At 41.5% G+C, this 23,998-nt stretch overlaps 2 protein-coding genes across 3 annotated transcripts; one reads left to right on the forward strand and one right to left on the reverse strand.

The window, feature by feature from the left end:
• Positions 1–642: 642 nt before the first annotated feature.
• On the reverse strand, positions 643–11,337 carry osbpl11 (oxysterol binding protein-like 11). 2 transcript variants are annotated; one of them, XM_026363125.1, is made up of 14 exons: positions 11,204–11,337; positions 10,935–11,055; positions 10,516–10,584; positions 10,226–10,401; positions 9,817–9,896; positions 7,955–8,143; positions 6,760–6,958; positions 5,762–5,907; positions 5,463–5,603; positions 3,823–4,282; positions 3,505–3,691; positions 3,227–3,409; positions 2,974–3,127; positions 643–2,592 (listed from the first exon to the last, which is right to left on the reverse strand). In XM_026363125.1, exons 1-14 carry the CDS (start codon positions 11,208–11,210, stop codon positions 2,536–2,538), a joined length of 2,169 nt encoding a protein of 722 aa, XP_026218910.1. In that variant the 5' UTR covers positions 11,211–11,337; the 3' UTR covers positions 643–2,535. The 2 variants fall into 2 exon arrangements, with proteins under 2 accessions (XP_026218910.1, XP_026218911.1); XM_026363126.1 differs by having other exon boundaries at positions 11,136–11,337.
• Positions 11,338–12,237: 900 nt separating this feature from the next.
• On the forward strand, positions 12,238–17,267 carry LOC113164737 (glycerol-3-phosphate dehydrogenase [NAD(+)], cytoplasmic-like). Its single transcript, XM_026364179.1, has 8 exons — positions 12,238–12,673; positions 13,163–13,340; positions 14,182–14,322; positions 14,487–14,625; positions 14,765–14,877; positions 14,961–15,194; positions 15,431–15,537; positions 16,765–17,267. The coding sequence occupies exons 1-8, from the start codon at positions 12,633–12,635 to the stop codon at positions 16,859–16,861; spliced, it is 1,050 nt and encodes a 349-aa protein (XP_026219964.1). The 5' UTR covers positions 12,238–12,632; the 3' UTR covers positions 16,862–17,267.
• Positions 17,268–23,998: the final 6,731 nt, after the last annotated feature.

Below are 23,998 nucleotides of genomic sequence, written 5' to 3' on the forward strand. Positions count from 1 at the left end.
CAGAAACAACATCCTCTCTTGTCACATGGCACCTTCCTGGGCTCCACAGATTTCCTCCGACAGTCACATTAGAAACAAATATTTTAAAAAATATAACAAAAATCAATGTAAAGCTTCATGTTTCTTTTCACTTCAGTGTGTAATTTTGAGTTATTTGGGTGAATAATACCCCAAACTGTCCATGCATTGGTTGTAAGCTAGCATTAGTTAGCAACAGATGTGATAATACAACAGGTAGCTGCTAATAAACACCTCTGACTGTCAGGTTAAAAAAAGTTTCCCATATCTGTTCAGTATACTGTATAATTCAGAGTTGCTTGGTCAAGTTTGACCATTAATCTTCCTAAACACTCAATGTCACTACTGTCCAGACGTTTATTTGTAAGTTAGCTAGTTAGCAAGTTTTACCTGGAGTCTCAACTTGATAAACAGGTTAAAAATCATTTTTACTGAGAAAAGTCTGATGGTAGGTGCAGTTTTACTAAAAAACCTTTAGTTTGAACCCATTTTCTCATTTTCAGTTTCTCCTTTTAGTTTTTATTTTAGGTATTTTTAAGGTTTTTGCACATTACTCTGAAATACCAGTAACATCATAAAGTAGAATAATGATCTAGCAGGAAACAGCACTTGTAGCACACTATACAATTTATACACAATTTATTTGATTATTATCACACGTCCATGTTTCTACAACATCAGGTTTCCTTCGGTGTCAGTGCATTTCATAGGTCACCAAGACATCCAGCAGAATTCGTAGCCAAGAAAATGTCCAAACCTCGAATAAAAGTGCTCAACCAGCCTCTCGACATCAAGCACTGATTCTTAAAAAGAAAAAAACAAAACACACACACATAATACATCCACCATTTCATCAGTCAGGTCAATAACTGAAGTAAATGATGTGCTGCTCCTTAACTGGAAGACAGAAAGAGTTTGCATAAGGCACCAAAGACTCGGAGGGGTAGCTTATCAATGGCAGGGTGGATTTCCTCTTTCTGTAAAGAACTGATGCTGGGATGGGCTCAGAGTGTGGGCTGTAATTTAGTTTTGGGGGAAAGAAAATCAACAAAAACGGGTAATTACATGTACATCACAGTATAGAAGTTTGGAATCGCTCCCCAAACAACAAAAAACACTGATGGAACAAGAAATGTTAACATTTCTATACAAAACGCGGCTCTGAAAATAAGAGCAATTAAAGCGTAAGATGGGGGCTAAACACGCATTCAAAGAAAATATTTATTTGCATTACAAAACAAGCGGGTTTGGTTAAAAGCTTTTACAGTAATGCAGACACGGGAGCAGTACACTTGGTGCAATCAGTGTGAACACAGATTTTGCTGTCATGCAGGAATTCTTCCATCTACTACAAAACCATCAAACTAAAAAGACATGAACAGTGGGGCGTTTACGTGACGTCATTTGATTATTTAAAATTTGGTTGACATGCCATTCCACAAGTGTCACTTAGTGATTATATCAATATTAATATAGAATTAAATAAATTAGATTTTAAAGGTAAATTGTGTGACTTCCCTTCAATCACAAATATATTTAAATGCACACAATTTACTGGTTTAAAGGGTCATTCCACTAATTTTACACATGGAGGTCAGAGCATCGTCTTTAGTGGTGGTGCTTCCTCAAGTTATACAAAGATACAGCATTATGGGAAATGTAGGCTCCAGTGTTTTTGGCAGTTATCTCTTTATAAAAACTGAAAGTAGGTAAATGGGTTTGGAATTGGACGAGAAGATCGATACCACTACAACTGCAGCTAGCTTAGCCTAGCCTAGCCTAGCTTAGCGTAAAGGTTAGAAACTGCCAGGTAATTTCTCAGGAAAAACAGCCACCTCACAATACCGATGGCCAAGAAATACTCTGGAACATACCTCCCCATAAGACTGACTTAAATGATTTACTGCTGTTAATTTTACATTAATTAGTTAAAACATAACGTACTGTCTTTAAGTGATCAGTCTCCAAATAGAGCAGAGCATTGTGTGCAAGTAAATATACTCTATGACGACAGAAGTGGCTCCTGTTTTAGTGTTGGAAACTGTTCTTGGGTTTAGCATAAGGTAAGATTAACTGCAACTTTACACTGAAATACACTGAATCAGAGTGCGGAGTTTACCAGGCAGCTTTCTAATGACTAAAAAGTCAATTCATCGTTGTGGGATAACAACGCTCGGAAAGGAGGAAGAAGAAAAAGGAAATATCCAGGTTAATCAGTGGAACCCAAACTGTCTTAAGGCCGTGTAAATAGAATCATCAGCTGTAAAAAGAATATGTTTTCATTGACATTGGATTATATAAAAAAAACTGATCAGCAGTACAAAAGCTTGTACTTCGAGGCTTTGTGAACATCGTGAGCAGGATTCCTTCCTTTAGTCATGCCGTTGCTCTGTCCTTCTCCCCATGCTGCATTCTTCTGTACGTCAGTGCAGGTCATTATTTCATTTCATAACGTCAACTCTCACATACACATTCCCGAATCCACAATTTCAACATCCAAGATGCACACTGAGGAAACTAGGATTTGAACGCAGAGTTTTTCCAGAGTGGTTTTTGATACACCCAGCCTTCACCCTGCAGGAGGAGAGAAAACTGTGCTCAATAAGTTCTGGTTTGAAGCTCAGATGTTTTGAATCATTTTGTGCACTGACTATAAATGCTATGTTATAACTAAGATTTAAAAAAATCCCTTGGTGGAAATGGAGACGCTCCAGGAGCAGACAAATTATACTCAAGGTGATTTAAAGTGTATTTATAGTCAGAACAGAAGACCGAGCACAGGGGCTCAGCTGGGTTCGTCCTCACTTCCTCATTAGTGTCCTGTGCTGCTGTTTCCTACCAGAAATGTGCTCCAACCTGCTACTCTTTGACAGTTGTAATGTCATAAATGTAAGAAATCAATGATGGTAAAGTGCAACAAGGAGCTGTAAATATGTTCAGCTGTGTTCCGCTCACCTCTCTGTCAAAGTATCTTGTCCTCCAAGGAGTTTCGGTCTCAGCGCGGTGCCGCTCCTCTGTCCGCTGCCTCTCCTCCAGAATCCTCTTGTGCTCTGTGGCCTTGTCGATGTCCTTCTGCCGCAGGTACTCGGTCACATGCTGCCACAGGCGCCTGAATGAACACAGAAGTAAATCAGACACAGAGTCTCGTGTGAGGGACTGGACCTGTTGATAAAAACAGAGACTAAAGAAAACCCCCTCCCCCTCAGACCTGGATTCAGTTGGGCCCTGCTTCTCGATCGGTCGTACTTGCTTCCTCGTCACAGGCAGCTTGGTGACGTCGACCACCTTCGTCTCTCCGCTGGTGTAGCTGAACTCCAAAACACCGTTCCACTCGCCCTGCACACGACACACCACCGCATTCGTGGGGTTGTGCTTCACCTCTGCTGTTACTCTAGAGTCGGAACAGGAAAGGATCCAGTAAGACAATAGTGGAAAGACACAACCGGACAATCACTGACACATATCTGTGCCACAGAAAGAACTTACTTGTGTAGTTTTCCACCATAAAAGGGTTTAGTCTGAAAGGTGATGACTGATGAGTAGCCCGATTTGGCGCAAGTGATGTTGACTTTTCCACCCAGCTCCACCCAGGGAACAGTGAGGATGGAGCGTGCATACGCACAGGGCAGCGTGAAGGTGTACTCTTCATCATGCTCCAGCAAATTCAGACAACCTGGGTGAAGATTTAACACAAAGGTATTAGGTGCAGTTATGGAAATTATGATTTGCACTGACAAAGAAATGGAAGTTTTGAATTTACGAAAATATAGACCCGCCCCTGACTGGTCCCCACTGTCGACCTACCTTCACCTATCATGGAGACTCCGATGGACATCCCCATGAACTTGCTCTTGGTCCACACATGTGTGTTCACACACATCCGTCTCTCCTGGCATTCGGCATAGAAACCAGACACAGGCGGGTGATGGGACACCTGCTCCGCCACAAAGCGCACTTGGTAGGGGTCCTGGGAGGCGGCTGGGTCTGGGCTTCCCTGTGAGGGCTCCTTGAAGGCCTCTGGTTGCCTGGGTACCTTCCAGGAGCAGTGGAAAGTCTCACCAATGATGGGGTTGTAGGGCTTCTTGGCAATGGCGCCCTTGCGGCCCTCGTGGAAGGAGGTGAGGTAGTACTCCACAAAACGGACCATGCGATCCTCCGGGCTGCTGCCGTCTGTGATGGCCACAAAGAGGTCTGGGTGTGACATGAAGTCGGCGTACATCTCCAGCAGAGAGCGCTTCTCCAGGATGAAGGTGGGGAGGACCACCTGAGGAAAAGATCGTTTTTAAAACATACAGCATAAAAACTAGAAAACAACTGTTATCTTCAGTTTTCAGCTCGTTAATCTGGATCAGTGCACCTAGCAAACTCAAATTACTTCTACTTCTACACTAACAGTGTTATCAGTAAATGGAGCAACTGAGGATGTGACGTACTTGACCCCAGCGGTCACAGAGTCTACTAGATCTCCATCTGAGCTAAACCGATGGATCAATGTGATAAATCAGAAACCCAAGAGGAGGATATCCAAATACTACAGCAATCTGAAAGATAGGATGTCCATCCAGGCTGTTGGTGTTTTTAAGTGTGTGTATGTGTTTGAGACAGTAATAACAAAGAAAGACGTGCTTACTTCAGCCTGCAAGGTCCTGCACATCAAAAACAAACCCAGATGCTGAGTCCTGGATTCCAGAATCATAGCAACTAACTTATTTTTTTGCTTATTTGTTTTGTCAAACAGGTAGTGGAAAAAATACGCTCATAGTTTTACATGATACCAACATCACATCAGTCAGTAGCAAATGAGGAGATGGATTCACATATATTTAGAAATATTACTTGGAAAAAAAAAAAAACATTTTTGTTGCAGATTTGGTTGTTTTGATCAATCAATACTGTGAAATAATCAGATTATTATTGCAAATATCACACTGGTATTGCTTGCTCTACAGATATGAGTCCAGGTTCCCTGTCCTTCTAGACATAATTCTAATAACATAATGTAAATTCTACATGAAATTAAAGTACATTTAACAAGGTGAAGATGTGTTATGTGTAAAATAAAAACTAAAATGTTGTGTTTCATTGTTCTATCTGAGAAGAAAGAAAAATGTAGTAACAACAATAACTTTATATAATTGGAGCAGACACAATGATCAGGTAATATAGGTGACTTCAATTTGAAGTCTCAGGGTTACATATCACAATATAATGCTCCCAACATAGACATATACAATGTTTTAATAGTAATAACAATAATAATTGATGCTTTATGAATCTCCTCCCTTGAATCTCAAGGTTCAGACTTCAGTATCTTCAACATGTGGCCAGGAATCCGGGGGAACCCATCCCGTGTTAACCCACAAACATCTTCACCAAACACCAACAGACAAAAAGTCGGGAGTGCCGGTGCAAACTTTCTGTTTTGCACGTGGAACTCGACCTACCCGTGTGAGGTCCATGCCCAGCTTCAGCTGAGACAGCAGGTGTAGGATGACGCTACGCTCCTCCTCCACAGCACCCAGGTCCTCCTCCTTGTCTGAGAAGGAGTCCTCCACCTCATCGTCTGCATCTATGTCTTCCTGTTCCTGAGAGAGAGGAGGGAGGGGAATCTGATTTATTCAACAACCTGCTTGAATGACTCCATAACGAAGTAAGAGACATTTTATGTTGTTCATACAATTTATATAATGCCAAAAATGGAAACTGAACAGGAGGAAAGCAGAGGTCAATCACTTGGGCTTACCCCTGAGAAGCTGCAGGACTCGGGGGTGCTGAGCTCCAGGTGGCCCCCCTCCAGCGGGCCCTCCCCTGTTGTGAAGCTGCCCAGGGAGCTGCTGCCGTTCTTCAGGATGTCTGGCAGTTTGGGCTCCAGCCACTCGATGGTGGGTCCTGCCGTGGAGGGGGAATGCACAGACGCAGGTTCAGAGGTACTCATGGTATTATCCCCACCTCCCTCCCAAGACCCCCTACAGCTGTGCAAACACACTCAGAGCTCTAGCTTTGTCCTACCATTTATCACACAACATCCCACAACTGCCTGGCTGCTGACTGGACAGACGGCTACAGCTGTCCTCGACCAGAGGAGTGTAACACAACCCCACCGAAGAGCCGCGTATCAGGATACTTCGGCCCCGCCGACAGGAAACATCCTCCTCCTCTGATTGGCTACATCCTCTCAGCATGGCGTTAGCATTTTTTTGTGTATGTTTAAAAGGTGGGCAGATCTCATTCAAATTCACCTTGTGCGTTGTCTGACAACTTAATCTGATTGGCTGCTGCGATGAGTCCGGCCTAATAAAATATGCATTGAGTAATGAGATCTGTTGTGAAAAAGTTTGGCGTTACCTGGAAGTTTTCCCATTTCAAATCATCCTGAATAGAGTCGCGATATCAGAAAGTTCTACACCACAATGCAGGTTCACTCAAACGCGTCACTGTATTTTTGTCAGTGTTAAAAGTGTCCTGTCCTTAAAGTGTTGCTGTTGGATATTCTAACCACCTGAGATCTAATTACCTTCGAGACAGGTGGTAAGAATAGGCATAGTTCCCCTATCAATAATGCAAAATAATTCCACTGTCCAGCCAACGCCAACTGTTTGTCTAGTCTGGGTGCACCCCTGCAAGCACGTGACTATGATTTGAAGGTCGCCAACGCTTAAAAGATTAACCATCAAATGTTCCCTCAAACCATGATCAGGCAGACAGACTCCATACACTACACACCAGCCACCCTCCACTGACCTCCCAGGGAGCTCCTCTGCCTGGCCACCTGCTGCAGGTGGAGGATGTGCAGGCACTCATTGAGGCAGTTCATGGTCGCCATGGAAGTGGCCTTGAGCATCAGCAGATCTGGGTCTAGAGAGGAGAGGCCAGGGGGTGCAGAAAGGCCCTCGATACTCTGGATCAGGTCTCTGTGCTGACCTTGGGCCTGGGTCATCATCTGACAGGAGATCATAAGCATTGTTTTGTCATTTAGGGCAAAAACAAAAGCAGCAAGATTTACTTTATCTGTGAAAGTTCAGTTGTGACATTTGCTTTTAAATACTTGAAATCTTACAACCTGGCTTTTATATTTCTATTTTTCCCCACATCAGTAACACAAAGAAACTAGAGGAATTGGCTTCTTATTACTGTTTTTTTAACACTTCCCTAATTCTTTAATTCCTAAAAAAGATCTTGCTGAAATCCCATGAACGTAGCTGCTGCTTAGTATCTGGGATAAATATACTGATTCAAGCATCTAATCCATGCAGAACAAAATGCAAAATGTTGAACTGTGCTCCTGTGGTCTGTTGACTTTAAGAGAAGGAGAACAGCACTCTCTTGTGGAGAACATCATTGACATCATTCAAATTAGTCAAGGTGAATTCTAAGCTACACAAATCTACATCTACTGAAGCTCTACTACAAACCAAATCCTTAATATTTAACATTTACAGTTTTTGTAGTAATATTTCCTGGTGCCCTTTAAGAAATGACTCGGAATCCATAATAAGAACAAATGTTTCCAAGATCTACCACATAATTACACACTGTAAGATGTGCTGTATCTCAGGAGGATAAATCAGTATTCAATCTAGTTTCTGTGGTCCTGGTGTCAGTATATATTCCAGCATCAGTTTGGTTACATAACAAATCTGTCAAACTTCCAAGTGAAAGATCAGAATCTAACAACATTTTGTGGAGCTCAGATGCAGATTTTCTGGTCTTCACTTGTAACAGCAGAATAAAAACGGATTATCTCTAAATTAATTTTGGTTGTGTCAGTCTTCTCTGCATCATGCTACTTGAGTGTGGTGGAAGTGTGATGAAGATGTAAACTCAAGCCTGATGTACTTGTTCTCTAGCCCTTAACATTTACAGACTGAGAGCAAAACATTTATTTTAGACAGCCCATTCTGAGTCATGCAAGCGCTGTGTTCCTGGATCACTGTACCTCTCTGGCCTCTGCCAGGTGGTCTGGTAGCAGGGATCTCTTGCTGGAGTAGGCTGAGGAACCTTTGGGGACCTGTGACCAGCTGAATAAAGTGGCAGGGTTTTGGCTGGGCCGGCGCAGGGACATAGGCGAGCTGCCGCTGCCTTGAGACGCCATAGAGTAGGTCCTGGACTTGGGTGGAGGATTACTCTGTACAATGCAGAACAGGATTTCACCAAGTTACACAAAGTCCGAAACAGCATTTTAAACTCAGTGTTACTAAAACAGTAGAGAGATGAAAATAAAAATGGACCATGACAACTGGGAACCATGTTTTACATGCAAGTAGTACAAGATATGACCATTTTACAAGCTTTAGATTCAGTTCCAATCACTACTAAAAACGAAAAGTGTGTTTTCAGTGTTTTAAGTTCTAACATATCAACATTCAAAAAAATACTGTAGCTGTATAGTACTCTGAAGATCAATATTTAGGTCAATACTAAGAATTACTGGGCCTGCATAGAAGGTAAAACCTGATACTTTTTTATACAAACACATAAATATTGAGTGCGCTACAGATTTCTACAGTAGTACTGACTCTGGGTGTGTTTGACTACACATAAGATAACAAGAAGAAACCCTTCTTGAAACTGGCTGATCCCCTAATTCTCAAGAAAAGCAGCCACTGCATAAAAGCTGCGTTTGGCCTCATTCAGCGCGTCCTGAGTGTGCAGGAATTTTATGTAACGACCCATTCCCTGTAACAAGGATTTCGGCACTTGGGACAACACAGATCAAAGCCAACTCTGAGATACCACAGCAGCTACAGTACACAGGCTTGACTCAGACGCAGGAAATTCACAGATGCAAGTTTTTGCATGGCAGGTATGATAATGCATGAGTCCTTCTTGTGACTGGTTCAGATAACAGCTCCAAAACTTTCTTTTTATTATTATTATTATTATTATTATATTTGTATTATTTTGTCGTCAGTCACTCTAAATATATCAACACAAGTGGTAAAACTGTCTTCTTGACGCATTTTATTTCTCCTATACCTCCTCCTCGCTCTAATAACAGCAGCCATCTGTGTGCAAGCAGACTGCACCTGCCAGTCAAACGTATTAATTACAGATGCAATCACAGCCACCGCAATCACCTTCAGGCATGAAGAAATGAATAATAAATAAAAATCAGTCTATATTTTCTGTACATACATTTGAAGGCAAAGGTACAAAATCCACTGTGTGTGCTGTTACTCATTTGAAAGATGCAGTTTTTGCATGCCCACCTTTAGTAAATCAGTTAGCACCATTTTTTGCAGATGTGATTAAGTTTGCACACTTTTGTATGATTATATACACTCATATTAGATACATCTGTACAATATGAGGCAATAAAATGCAGCTCCTCGCATTCTATCGAATTTTACTTTTACAAGATTACAATACCTCTGTTTTTTGTGTCAGTGTCACCCAAAGTGTCAGAAATGTGATAATTCTACTATATGTTTATTATTGAGATCTGTGGGTAGTAGTTGTATCGGAGTACATTATGTTGACATGTGTTTTTAATGTTTTGGCCTCCTTGTCATGTTAAACAGGGTGGCCAAACATTAGAAACACCTCTTAATATAATGCACTAATGCAACAGTACGACTCTACCATCCACTATGACCTAAGTAATAAACACAGAGCAGAAGTAAGTAGGTATTGATTACATCAGATTGTACAGGTTTACCTAATGAATTAGCCAGTGAATGTAAAACAGATCTATGCATGTTAGTGAGCAGGAACCAGAACAAACTATGAGCAATACTTGCAAACAAGTTCCCATTTCAATATGTGCTCAAATGCACGCCAGCACACCCACTGTCTCACCTTCCCCAGGGCCTCTGTGTGATGCTGTGTGCAGATCTGCAGTCTGCTCACCCAGTGCTGTCTCTCCTTAGCATCAGTGGCTGAGAAAGAAACACAGAAGAAAGAAAAGACATTTACTTTAGGATGATCTTACTCAGCATCAATTCCTGTTAGCATCTGCCTCACCGGCAGCAGATAATGGGAAAACATCCAGATCAATACTTTATGAGGCTGATGGATGGTAATGACAGTAAGTGTGGAGTTAAAAAAAAGGAGCTGAACAGCAATGTGAAGGTGGAACAGGAGCACATAGGGGCTGAAAAAACCAGCAAGACACTTACCAAAAGAACCTACAGGAACTTACAGCGCACTCAGGATGTTCAGTGTAAATGTCTAGACCTCAGACAGTGTATTTAGGACAGTTACCCACCTCTGAGCTTGTACTGCTCCCCGCTGATGGCATTGACAGTGAAGGTGTGCGAGTCCTCGTCACTGGGCGAGATGACGGCCCCTGCCAGGGGGAGCATCCCACGAGGCTTCTGGGGCCGTGACTGCTCATTGACAAAGTACTCCAGCAAGCCCGCCTCATTGTTTAAGACAAAGAACCTGAAAACGACACACAGACTGAATGAACCACCGTGGAATTAAAGTGTATAACAGTAATTAACTGACTGATGAATTCTGATTTAACAGAACATCCATGTCACATCGAACACTCACCTGTATTGCCACCCTGTCACCAGGTTGGTGTATTTCATCAAGTAGCCATCAATATTCTCCATGTGGTCACTGCCATGAAACATTAGCAAGAAAATGTAGACAAAGAACACTTCTTAAAATACTTGGAGGGTGCACACCCATAAATACACAAGGTAAAGGAACTTTTTAATCACAGAGCAAATGATTCAGCGACAGAGCTGCACAAAGGTGACACACAGTTACCTGTCTGATCAGAAAGGCTTCTGGTCATAAACCTTACAGGTAATTAGTTATTAATTTAACAGTCATACCACACAATGAAACATCACTTAATAACAAGTCGTATTTACAACATTTTGCTCCTGGTGACTCACAAAACACGCCTTACATTAGTAAACTAGCTCAAATGTTGACCGTTAGCATGTCAGGCAGCCACCCACCTGTACTGCCAGCTTTTGGCACTTGCTCTCCCCGAGCTTTGGGTCCTGTTCTGGGGGACTACATCCAGCTTGCTTTCGTTCTCCGTGATTCGTACAGTCGTGGTTTCCCCTTGCATAGTCACTAGCAACGAAACGCACTTTACAGGTTAACTCAGCTTGCTAGCGTTAAGCTAACCCGTTAAGCTAGCTAAGCTAACTCACCAAAGGTTTGATTTAAGTGGACGAAGCTCCCTTAAATTACAGAGAGAAGCAGTCGGCTCATTTCTTACCGAACATCACCCCACAGACGCCGGACTGTTAACTAAAGCTGAGTGACAGGCGGTAGAACATTGTTTATTCGGCTAACACAGAGAGAGGCTACATAGCCTGTAGCTGCTAGCTCGCCTGGTATTTACTGCTGTGTCATGTGACTCGTTCACGCGAGTGCGCGATAAAATATGGAAATTAAAATATAAAAAAATTAAAAATAATAAATCTACAAAAGATGCTCCCACCACTTCCACCAAATAAATAAATAAATGGGCGTTGAATAAATACTTTAATATTATTTTCTTCTAATATTAGTTACAGGCAATACTAAAGAAATACAAGAATAAATTTAACATTTTCTTAAATATTAATTTCATGTATTGGTATTGTACTCTTAAAGCTACTGGTAATATTTTAATCAATAAATATACAAATTAAAAACTCACATGAAATAGATTTTTTTCTTTTTTATAATATTTTGTATTATTTTGACCAACTTGTACTTCACTTGTATGCTGCTGATATTTCCCCAAGGGGATCAATAAAGTATTCATTAATATCTAAAATAATTAATATATAAACTCGTATACACATCAAATCTAAAGTATATGGTTGATTTACCGATAGGTGGTAATCTACACACAGTATGTGGTAAATGTTGTGAACATATCACCTGTCTGCATTGTCCAAAATAGGCACATTTTTCTTTACTGGAAGTATTGCAGTTAATAAAAATACAGATGAATACAACCTTTGTTCTTTATTATTTTGCATATTTTAACGTGGGTAATTTGTGCAACCATGAATTTGTTCACATGTGATGAATGGGAGTGGATCCTAAGTCTTACAGGCTGCTGATAATATTCTATCACAGTAATATTATGAAGAGAGTTTTTCTGTCTGTACAGATTCTTTTGTGGACAGTCTGATCACACATATTCATATATTTTGTATTTACTGTGCATTTTACAACGTAGTAAACCGGGGAGGACGCCTCCTTTCAAAGTGAGCTTTATTTTGAAAAAACGATCGACCGGAAGTGTCCCTGAACGCGCTCCGCCTCGTTTAAGATAAAACAACGTGACCGCTGGATTTTTACTGGATTTTCACACATTTTTTAAATAATACTTGGCTGTTAAACGTCAGTGCACTGTGCATCAGGGTTTCTTTTATTCTTTGTGCATTCATGCTACACATTCCGCCGCATAAAGTGACAGGATTTTACCTTTTAATTAGTAAAAAGGGCAAAAAGAGGAGTTGCAAAGGGGGAAAAACGCAAATGAAACGCTGATATCATAGATTTGCTTTGTTAATAGATTAGAGGTGTAGCCAGCGACTCAGGGGTGGAGTGAGTCTGTAGTTGCAATTTCTTGGGCGTATGAGGAAGTTATTTTATTCGACCGCACAACAACGGGATCTTCAGGTTTGCTGAACAGATTCCGCTTTAAAATGCCCGGAAAGAAAGTCTGCATCGTTGGATCTGGGAACTGGTGACTGGGATCGTTCTGCATGGCTTGTTTTGTTTTGTGTTGGTCTTTTCAGACAAACCCGCGCTTCAGGGTTTTGCTGCATTGTGCAACCAACATGTTGAATTAGCGCAGATGTAGAGATGTAGACTTATTCTCATTGTTCAATTTTACTTTATGTTTTTATGTATCTGCTGGAAAAAAGGGGAATCAGACACAAACACATGCAGCTGCTGTGTGAAATGTTCAAACCTGCCTTTTCTTTTCAAGAAGGCAACAAGCTGCAACATGATCTGGGTTTTATATCAGTTCATTTAACAACACACACCTCTGAGGACTTCAGGGACCTCACAGTGTGTCAGGTTATTTTAATGGTCTCTGCCTTGTAAAAGTGCAGGTTCAAGACAGCACACTCATCCCTGTACATTATTATTCCCCATTTAGTTTCTATTTGGTTTGTTTCTGAGGGCTTTGTGTGTGTTAATCACCTGAACGTGTCCTTTCTCTCTACAGGGGTTCCTCCATTGCCAAAATCATCGGACACAATGTGAAAGCATCCAACCGCTTCGACCCCATCATCGACATGTGGGTCTACGAAGAGCTGATCGATGGCAAGAAACTGACCGAGATTATTAATACGGACCATGAAAATGTGAAATATCTACCAGGTCACAAGCTGCCTAAGAATGTGGTACGTTTTGATAAGAAGCCTTATCTCTTAATTCCACATCCCATGTTGTGCAATCTTCTAACATGCTTAATCGAACAATAAGACATTACACTGATAAGATAACTCACCTTTGACCCATATGAATTGTGTGTCATCAAGTATTTTCACCTTTACCATGTAATGTTACAGACTGTAAGAGGTTCATGGTATGTTTAAGGAATCATACTCATCAAAGTGTCTGATCACCTCAATTTAAACAACAGTGCAGAAGAAAAGAAGCGTTTAATAGATGGAAATACTCAGCAGAGTCGAAGTGGACATGTTCATTAAGAAACAACAGTTTTTAACCCATGGAAACCATCATTTTTAGGAGTGTAACAATTCCCCAAATCCACACCTCGGTTCATACCTCAGTTGTTGTTTGGAAACACAGATGACCTACACTGTTTACTGTCCCTGAATGCAGCACACCACACCTGCCGCTGACAGCTGTGTTACTTCATGAAGGTGAAGTCAGCACCCAAAGGCCCAGAATAGATCATAGAAGTAGACGTATAGTTTTTCAGGTGTATCTGAATTTGTGGGTGTCAGACTCAGAGAATCCAGCACTCGGATAGTTGTACTTCTGTTTCTCAGCTTCAGATCTGTTACACCTTGGGTAATGTTTGTAGAGAAATCCTCAGGAGCATTAAAATGTTGTTTTAAAAATAATAATTGATGTCCTTTTAGGCAAAGTACTGAGGTTTTTGTTGTAGCAGTGCTGAGGGCTCATTCATAAATCAGTTTAACTTTATGTGTTTTATGGTTTTAAATGGACTCTTACTGATACTGATTGTTGTTGTTTTTACTGCTGCGTCTCTAGATTGCCGTTCCAGACATCACAGAGGCAGTGAAGGGAGCAAAGATCCTGGTCTTTGTCATCCCGCACCAGTTCATCGGCAAACTCTGCGACCAGATCAAGCCTCACATCATGGAGGGAACCATCGGGATATCTCTCATCAAAGTGAGATCCTGTCATTGTTCCTCTTGTCACATTTCCTGACAACATAAACCGTCGCCTGACTTTGCTTCTTATTTTTCTGTGGTTACAGCATCATGAGATGTTGTAATTGAGCAACGATTCCTAAAATTAGTCCAGTATCTCAGAATCTCTCTCTGGTCATGCAGGGTGTTGATGAGGGACCAGACGGACTGAAGCTCATCTCAGACATCATCAGAGAAAAACTAGAGATTGACGTCAGCGTCCTGATGGGGGCGAACATCGCTAGCGAGGTGGCAGACGAGCAGTTCTGTGAAACCACCATAGGTTTGACGCACTTTTTACACTGAGATGCTCAAAGTTTACTGACGTTTCTAAGAATGCAGTGAAGCACCTCCCAGTTACAGCCCTGTTGAGTTGTGTAGAGCTGTTCTGCTGTTGTTTTAATAAACTGCACTGATCACAGGGGCGAAGAATGACGCAAACGGCCATATCTTCAAGGAGCTGCTTCAGACTCCCAACTTTCGCATCACTATCGTACATGAGAGCGACACGGTGGAGCTGTGTGGAGCCTTGAAGGTACCGCAGCCACCTGTTGTCAATATTAACTTGGTATTCTGCATGAATGAACGTGTTAAAAATAAGATGTCTGTGTCCTTCAGAATATTGTGGCTGTAGGCGCCGGATTCTGCGACGGTCTTGGTTTTGGCGACAACACTAAAGCAGCAGTGATCAGGCTGGGTCTGATGGAAATGGTCGCCTTCGCCAAGTTGTTCTGCAAAGGCCCAGTGACCTCGACCACGTTCCTGGAGAGCTGTGGCGTGGCTGACCTCATCACTACCTGCTACGGAGGGCGAAACCGCAAAGTTGCAGAAGCCTTCGTCACAACCTCTAAGGTAAGTCGTACAAGAAGATTGTCAAGTTTTTCAACATAAAGGGATATGGTTTTATTTTGAAATTAAATTCAAGGTGCATCTATGTCTTTTGTAGCTATTTAAGAGTGACTACAGTTGTTTTGTTCTCACTGTATAAACAGGGAGGAACTAAATTACTGCACTGAATAAATAATAGTTTGCTATTTTCTTTCAATGACAATAGATGTTTGCAAAATGTGTGTATGTTGTTTTTTCAGTCTATTGCCGAGTTGGAGGCAGAAATGCTGAATGGCCAGAAGCTCCAGGGCCCTCAGACTTCAGCTGAGGTCTACAAGATCCTACAGAAGAAGAACATGGTCAACAAGTGAGTCCGCTGGCACAAAAACTGTTCTTAAATTACATTCGTTGGCCAAAAGGTGATATAAAAACCCATCACCGAACACTCATATGCCTACTTACAGTAATTCAATTCTCTGTTAAAGACTGTGATGATGTGTTTACATTTTTATTTACAAAAAAAACAGGGCAGGACATTAGAAACACCCTCTGTGACCTCAATTATATACTATTACATAGTGTTTGTTTTTAATTTCGAGGTTGTACAAATATTACAGCATTCAGATATCATGTGGTTCAGTAAAACACCACCTCCACTATGATCTCAGGGCTAAATCATATGATTTAAATGACAGTGGCAACAACAAGTCGAATTTACAGACATAAAAGTCGACTTTATTGTCCTCAGGTTTTGTGATCAACACAGTTTACCAAAATAAATCATTTACATACTGTATTAAATGAAATTATAATGCTGAAAATATTCTGTTGGAATACAGTGTAGAGTACGCAGCCATGGTTCTCTCAAACTCTTGTCTCCACTCACACTCTATGATGACTCATCTCGTCAGGACGGAAAGAGGATGACTGTGTTCGACTGACTCTCCTATTCTATATCAATCTATAGCATTTTATAATTAAAGCACAAGGCCCATTAAAGTCCATTAGAATCAGCTAAATTACAGTACGGTGACTTGAAAATTGCCAGGACAGCTGGGATTAGGCAGACTACATACTCAGTAGGTGGACTGTGGTCTGGATTATAAGTGGCACACACAGATGTCATGATCTCTCTTGTGTATTTTAGTCAGTACTCATAGTGTTATTGAGGATTTAGCAAAATCATCATCGGTGCTTAAAACTTGAATTAATAAAAGGCAAGTTTAACACTAGCAGTAAAATTGCTCTGTGAAAAACAGGTTTAAACATGACTACACTAAGAAATGCATCCATTGAACTTGGCTTAATTTGAAGAGCGATACGATTTTTCTTTTTTTAACACGTACTGTAAATACGAGATAGAGATTAGAGTTAGGAATCACTTCACTGGCTGAAACTGTCATCGAGCTACAGGCTTGTTATGAAAACATTATACTGCAGCAAACCAGCAAAACCTCTGTCTCTGCCTGGTTGTCACGTGTTAAACTTACAGAAGTTGCACAATGAAGGGATCACTTCTGCCTTTACACAGAAATGGATTTTACAGTATGTGTGTTTGTTTGAATGCAGCCTGAATGTCTGCTCTTCTCTGCAGATTCCCTTTGTTTGCAGCCGTCTACCAGATCTGCTTTGAGGGCAAAGCGGTGAAAGAGTTCATCACCTGTCTGCAGAACCACCCAGAGCACATGTAATGGGACCAGTCCAGCCTGTAGACATGTCCACTGCTGCTCTTCCAATATCAGTTCACTACCACTAGAGGGAGAAAGAGATTCACGAGACAGAGACGCACAGCCGACACAACCCAGAGCACTTTGTACTTAGGTTAATTTTTTATGGGTGACATGTCTTAACAGAACTCCAAGGTTGATTTACACTATTTTTTATTGATTTGATATTTTAATTGTGAAATGGCTTTTAAAAAGTTAGAAGAATCTGATGAACCTATGATTAAGCTGAAAGAAACCTTTTAAATCAGTATATCATGCAGATATAAACAGTCATTTTAAATAGTAGTGATGGCAGTATGTCTATAATTTCACTATATGACAGTTTATAACCTCAGTCTTTTTTATTTTTATGTGGATTTGTTTTCTAAATAAATCAATTCACAAAAAAACAAAGAAAACTGTCTTTTTCTTTTAGTTATAACACTTTGTCCATTGTAGTGACAGGTGAAGACCTCGGTGCACAATAGGCAGCTGAAGACAGGTGCTTCCTGGTTCTTTTTAATTTAATTTATTTTTTATTTTCCACATCCAAAATGTTGCACCCACCTCAGTCAGTTCACTGGAATGAGAACTCGTTCCTAGAAGCTCTTATTCAATCCCGTATTTGCAGCAGTGTGTGTTAGATTTCACAGGGGCCGCGGTAACTCGGTAAGAGACGGGGATTAAAGAACAAACAGCGTCCTTGTCTTTCCATCTGGACCTTGGTGAAAGCTTTGATACTCTCACACATCACTGTTTGTCTCTCTTTCTATTTATGCGTCCACTTTTATGCCTGAATGTTTCCTTCCTTCATCCCCTAAAACATTCAAATTGTAGGTAGATTCTAGGTATTTAGAGAAATGTAAATAGAAGTCAAGAGAACGAAGATGTAAAACTAAGGAAAAACAAGGCTGTATTTAAGCAGAGTGGTACTTTGAGCTAAATGCTAATAATGACAATACCAATGTAAATGTTAAACATTTTTGTTTTTGCTTATAAGCAATTTGACCTTTGCTAATCACCCCTGAAATTCAACAACCTATCAAAATGTTGTTTTGATTTTACTGTGAACCTTTTCCAGTTAAATCCTGTTTGTGAGTCTGTCTTTCTCCATCTCTCCATTGGTGGGTAACTTTCCAAGCTATCTCCCCCTTCAGGCTAACAGGCCCCCGTGTCCGTGTACATGCCCAGATCCCAGGACATCAAAGGGCTCATCAGAAAGCTCAGGCAGGGTGATGGAAGAGGCTCCAGTTTTAGGGGACACGAGGAGCTTCGACTGGTTCCCACGAGAGAGACGAGTCGGTGTCCTCTGCAGCGAGATGCTCTCCCAACAGCAACTGTCATCAGAAGGTTTTTGAGCGAGCACTGAGACCCTTGTGGTGGTTTGACACGAGCCCAGATCCTGAGTTTCAAAGAGAAGGCCCACCTTCAGATGAGACCCCAGCATGAAAGAGGAGCTTAATCACCACGGTAACTTGTCTGGTGGTACCCGCCGACCCCAAGCTCACACTGTCCTCCACTAAAAGGACTTCTGGACCGAGGAAAATAATAACGTAACAGCATAGATTGAGACCTGCATGTCTGTTGATTTACAGTACACAAACCTCACAGGTTCATGAGCTTTAAACGCTGAAATGTGGTGTCGAACTGTCCTGTTAGAGCCACATTAGAGGGGATTTCGAGATGTTGTGGAAACACTCTTTGCTTTGCTTCTTTCTATGAGTAGTAATATCAACCTTACTGTAAAGTCTGGAAGCTAGTCTGAGTCTATCCAAGGTTAAAAACTACACCTTTCAACACCTCCTAAGCCGTCTGATTAACACATATCTTTTTTGTTTAACTTGCCTGGATATAGAACTGTAAAAACAACAATTTGTGGTTTTAGGGAGAGTTACGTGTTGAAATTAAATTACAAAGGGGGACTACTTTAAACAGAAGAAACAGGCCCCATAAAAGGTGTTGACATTAAAGTTCCAGAGTAACACGAATACTTTTTAATGTCATTTTTCTATTTTGTAAGCACCACAAACAAAAACCTATTGTAATGAGGTGTAGAGAGAAATCTTAAAGCTGCGCTAATTCATATATTAATATTAAAACGGATCAAATGACTACTTGTAATGTGAAAGGGTCGCTCATCATGACACAACCATGTACAAATATCACCAGGCACAGTTAAACTCAGCTTCATGAAAGTTTTTAGCATCTTTTAGCTTCTTGTTTTGGTTTTTATACAACACATCTTCATTTACTCACATTTCAGTAAAAATAAACACTGATAAACTACGTGTATACTACCAAATGACAAAGTTAACAGCTAGCTAGTGAACACAATGGAGCATTTAGTTATTAAATAAGGCTTAATTCTATCTTAAGGAGTTGGTGGAGAACAAAACAGAGCTAAAAGAGAGCAAAATAACAGAATATAGGTGTAACTCCTGTGTAAATAAAAGCAAAATGAGCCACATAGTTTGATACCAGTTTGATAATTGGTATCTCATTTCTCAATAAGGTTTAGGATGCACATGATTCATGCTGTGCATCATTGTGTGTGAAGCTTTGTTTGTCTGAAGTCCAGCAGGAGTACAATATGATCTTTGCCAGGTCATAATCTTGGAAAAATATTCATGTGGCTTCAACCTTCATGATAGCTGTGTATTTTCTGCATGATATCCAACCAAAAATCATATTAAGACACTCTTCAGTACATCCCCAGTTCACTCCAGTTGTGATTTATGACATGTGATAAGACTGGGCTGTTATTTACAGTCGACTTATCACACCTGTGTCTCCCGTGGATGAATGTCACAGTTGTGCATCCAAACTTCTCCCCTGAGCACTCCGGGATTTTATTATTTTTTAAATATATGGGCCACCCCTGGCCAGACCACACGGTTCACGCCTTTAGATTTATAGCCCCCAAAAAAGCTTTGCATTGGTGTGAAACCTCACACGTAGGCTAATAGATAATTCATAATATCACCTACAGGCAAACAAGTCTTGGCAGTTTGGTGCTGCGTTTATACCGCTCATCTTATTAACTACCTTCATATCTTTATGTGTGGATACTTCTATGTTTTTAAATGTGTGTGTGTGTGTGTGTGTGTTACTCTCACGGTGGGGTAAGAGCCTATCCTACATCCACAGCTAATTACAGGCCACTGATCTCGTCAGCTGTCACCGCCACGCTCTCTTTACATGTCAATGACAGCCAAATGGGACCTCATATCCTTCCTCCAGCTCATACAATGCTTTCATTGAAATCCTTATAAGATGGAAAGAAACCTGAATGAGAGAAAGCAAAGGATGCCACTCCTCGTCCCAGCTGGCGTTGACTCAATGGCAAAGGGCACGGAGTCTTGTCCGTGAAATAACAACCCCTCCTACTCCTCTCCTCAAATCCTCCTCCTCAGCCTTCACCTCTGCCCGGTTGTCTTCATCATCGCCTCGGCCTAATCTGGGCGTCATTCATGGGGATGTGCACCCGGAGTCTGCCTCTCAGCCTCCTTTTGTGTTTGCCAGTGCTCCGATGAGGGGAAAAGAGAAACAGAGGAGGGAGCATGAGTGGAGGTAAAGGCAGTGGTGGAGAGGAGGAGAACTTGGCAGGATGCCTGGCTGTGGCACTGCATATAAACATGGGGGAAGGGGAACACAAGGACTATTTGTTTGACTTTTCCATCCTCCTACCTTGGGGAGAGTGGAAAAACATGCACGAAACAGCTGTATGATACAGTCCATTCCTCAGCCATCAACTGTGCAAAAATAACCAGAGGATGGGCAGAGATGAGCTGAATGGAAGGCAGTCCACATGAGGAGATCTTGAAATGAAGTCAGTTTGCACAGTAAAGACTTGGCAGGAAGCCCAGCCGTGAAAACAGTGAACATAAACATAAAATACCCTCAGTTCTTGAGCAAATCTACAAAAAAGCATCAGGAGCGCAGCCACAATTTATTACTACAATACATCTCAGTCTAGACAAAAGGCTGACAGTCAAACCTGGATAATGTCTCTTCCCTTTTTTTCTACTCTGCATTACATCCATTCATCTAAATCTCCTTAGCTTGATCTCCTGCGGACTCAGGGTAGCTGACATCAGCGCAAACTCTACCATTCTCCCTGATTTGTGGGAGATGAAATCTTTACCGTATGTACTGTTCTTGTCTCTCTTGAGTGCACGCTTACATGCACATAAAGATGCTTTCTGGGGCTGTTGATGTGAAAAGGGACATTGCCGGGTTCCCAGTGCAGCTGCAAATTACACCGATGTGGCATTCCAACATGTCAGTGTAGCGTGGGCCATGCAGAAAGTTACTTCCTGCCCCTCAAAGCAAATATTCATGAGGGAAACAGCAGCTGCCTCTGCACTGTGATCGGTACAAAAATGATGATTTCACAAGTCCGATCAGATTCAATGTGTATTCCAGCAGCTGAAAATGTAAATTAGACCTGAGCCACATTGTTTTTAGTTGGAGCTCTATACTGCACAAGGTGACACCAGCAGACTTTAAAGCATTTCATGTTGAAACATCCCACTTGTTTTCTTGATTCATTTCTATTTATGTTCTGTTTTGACAGTATTGCAGCGCATCTTCACTTTCAGGATCATCTGTTGTTTCATTTACAGCTATTTGTGGTAGGTTGACGTTTCAAAATGTCTTTCTGATAGGAGACAACGCACGCTGGAGAGGTTTCCATAAAACACGTACACTGTAGGAACCATAAGAACTGCATCAAGCAGCACAGCTGGCTGTTTTATGACTGATCTGGTTTGAACCGCAGCTGAAGCGAGCAATCCAAAGGGAGGCATTGTGGTTGAATGAGAAAGCAGCCTAACACGCTGGAGGAAGGGGTGATGGTTTTCTGTGTGTCTTCATATTTGACCTGTTCACCTTTAAAATTTAAGTCCAAGTATGTAAGTCTGTATGTTTAGTCAGTTCTTCCTTTAACTATCGGTACGGTAGCAAGGCGAAGGACCATCACTTCCACAAGTCAACCTTTGCAGCATAGTAAATGCTCTGACCCGTCCGCTTGCATCTTCTCTGGACTGCTGCACAATATATATGGCTTCCCTTTTTCGGCTGCTCAACAGTGCTCCTGCAGGGATGTGACCTGTTTCATGAAAGTGAAAGTGTGTGGAATGGAGCTGCATGTCGAGACATATGTTCAAAGTGCAAGGTTTTGACCAAAATAGGACTCAGAAAGTACTATTATAGCTTGAGCAAATATACCATTAAACTCACCATATTTATTCCCCGAAACCTTGCCCTGACACGAAATGATGTTAAAATGATGACAATAAAAACAAAAAATAAGAGCAAGAGATAGTAGAAGATGTGTTTTTCTTTCCCTGCTTCAAGATAAGAGCATATCAGAGCGAGTGGAGGAGGACGATATGGAAGACAGGATGTGATTTAGGAAGGTGAGGGGATTTCAACTTTTTATTGTTTGATAAGATGAACACACACACACACACACACACACATACGCACAAATACAGGGTGATTCTCATCATGTTGCAGGTTGTAAACTACGCCTGACAGGCGTTAGGGTTTATGACCAGTCTGGAATAATGTCAGAATAAGAACTCTGAGCCTGAAGACATTTAGAGTGTTACTAAAAATAAAAGCTATAACTGTGTTTGATGTTCATCGACTCTTCACGGACATGACATCTTCATTATTCACCGTGCAAATTGAACGTTTATGTGTGACGAATTGTGTTATTTTCACACTTTTCTATGCAATTAAAAGAATGAAAAACAAGCTTCCAATTACACAATCAAAGAATTTCCTTATCAAATGCTAACTGAGAACGACGATGGTTAGTCCTCCTCCTTTATAGCATTTGATGTCAATCAGCATAACACAATGCCGCTCTTCACACAATTAGCTGCTGACATTTAAGCTTAATAGAATGTCTGTGCTGGTGCGGCTGCATATCTAACTTCTAAACTGCTCATAAATTGTTTTGAAATGATTTTTCCTGTACGATTTATTAAATCATTTATCTTTCACCGCCCCAACCAAGTCTTGCAATGTCGTCAGCCTACTCGGTCTCCGTGAGTGCACAATGTTGCAATGCAGTGAGCTTAGAGGGGAAGAATGCGACAACAGAATGGAATTACGGGAGAAATTATTGCATTCGAGGCCACAAGGAATGCAGCAGAGATGGGGATGAAGCAGAGCATTTGTTCGCGGTGGTTAAGGATGACAGCCAGTGGGCGGCTGATGCTTTAGCTGAAGGGCTCTATCACCCAAGCAGCAGGCTAAACACATGAAATGCACGTTTGGTTTTGATGTATTGTGTAAAAATGAAATAAGAAAATAAAAGAATCAGTAAATTAAATTAGCAATGAGAGTGATTAGATTGTTGAGCCATGTGGGCTATAAGGATGGATGGTAGAGAGAGGAATGCTGAGGAGTGCCCTGCAGAGACGCCAATGAAAAGCAGAGCTCTGGCCAGCATAAAGAAGTCGACTTGGCAGCGAAGCCGAGAATCATGTGCCTCCATTTAAATGAGAGGGCAAGAAGGAAAAAAGACACAGAGAGAGGGAGAGAGCTCAACTAAGATCCTGGGGACTCTGCCAAGCCAAGACACTTGAGGAATGCAGCAGCAGCTCTCTCTTTGCAGTAATACCATTACAGCTACTGCTATCTGAGTCAGGAAAACAGCTCCTCGAGTCCAGTCAGCAAGTCTCGTAGGCAGCGTGAGGAGGTGACAGGTAACACCGTCACAAAAGACAAACAGCAAGAACACCAGAAGGGGTCTGGCTGCCAGCTTCCATGCACAGCTCTGTTTGTTTTCTTATTTGGTGTTTACAAAAACAACAACAAGCATGCATCCCTGTGTCCAAAAACTGCACATAGCTGCACGTCTGTCATCCGAGTTGCAGGGCAGCTTGTCTTGTCTTGTTTGTGGAGTCGTGTGTGTGTGTTAGAGAGTGTGAGGCATGTGGTGCGACTCCTCCAGCCCTGGCAGTTAGTTAATAAACACAGACCTGTCAACAGCTGCTGGTGATGTAATGTGGAACTTCTCCTCACCCCGCCTCCTCACCTCCCTCCACCAGCACCACCAGTCCCTCCTTTCTATTTACAAGTCTCAGACTTCCAGCACTGGCAGCA

Source organism: Anabas testudineus, chromosome 2 (assembly GCF_900324465.2).
Source record: "Anabas testudineus chromosome 2, fAnaTes1.2, whole genome shotgun sequence".
NCBI classification, from domain to species: Eukaryota; Metazoa; Chordata; class Actinopteri; order Anabantiformes; family Anabantidae; genus Anabas; species Anabas testudineus.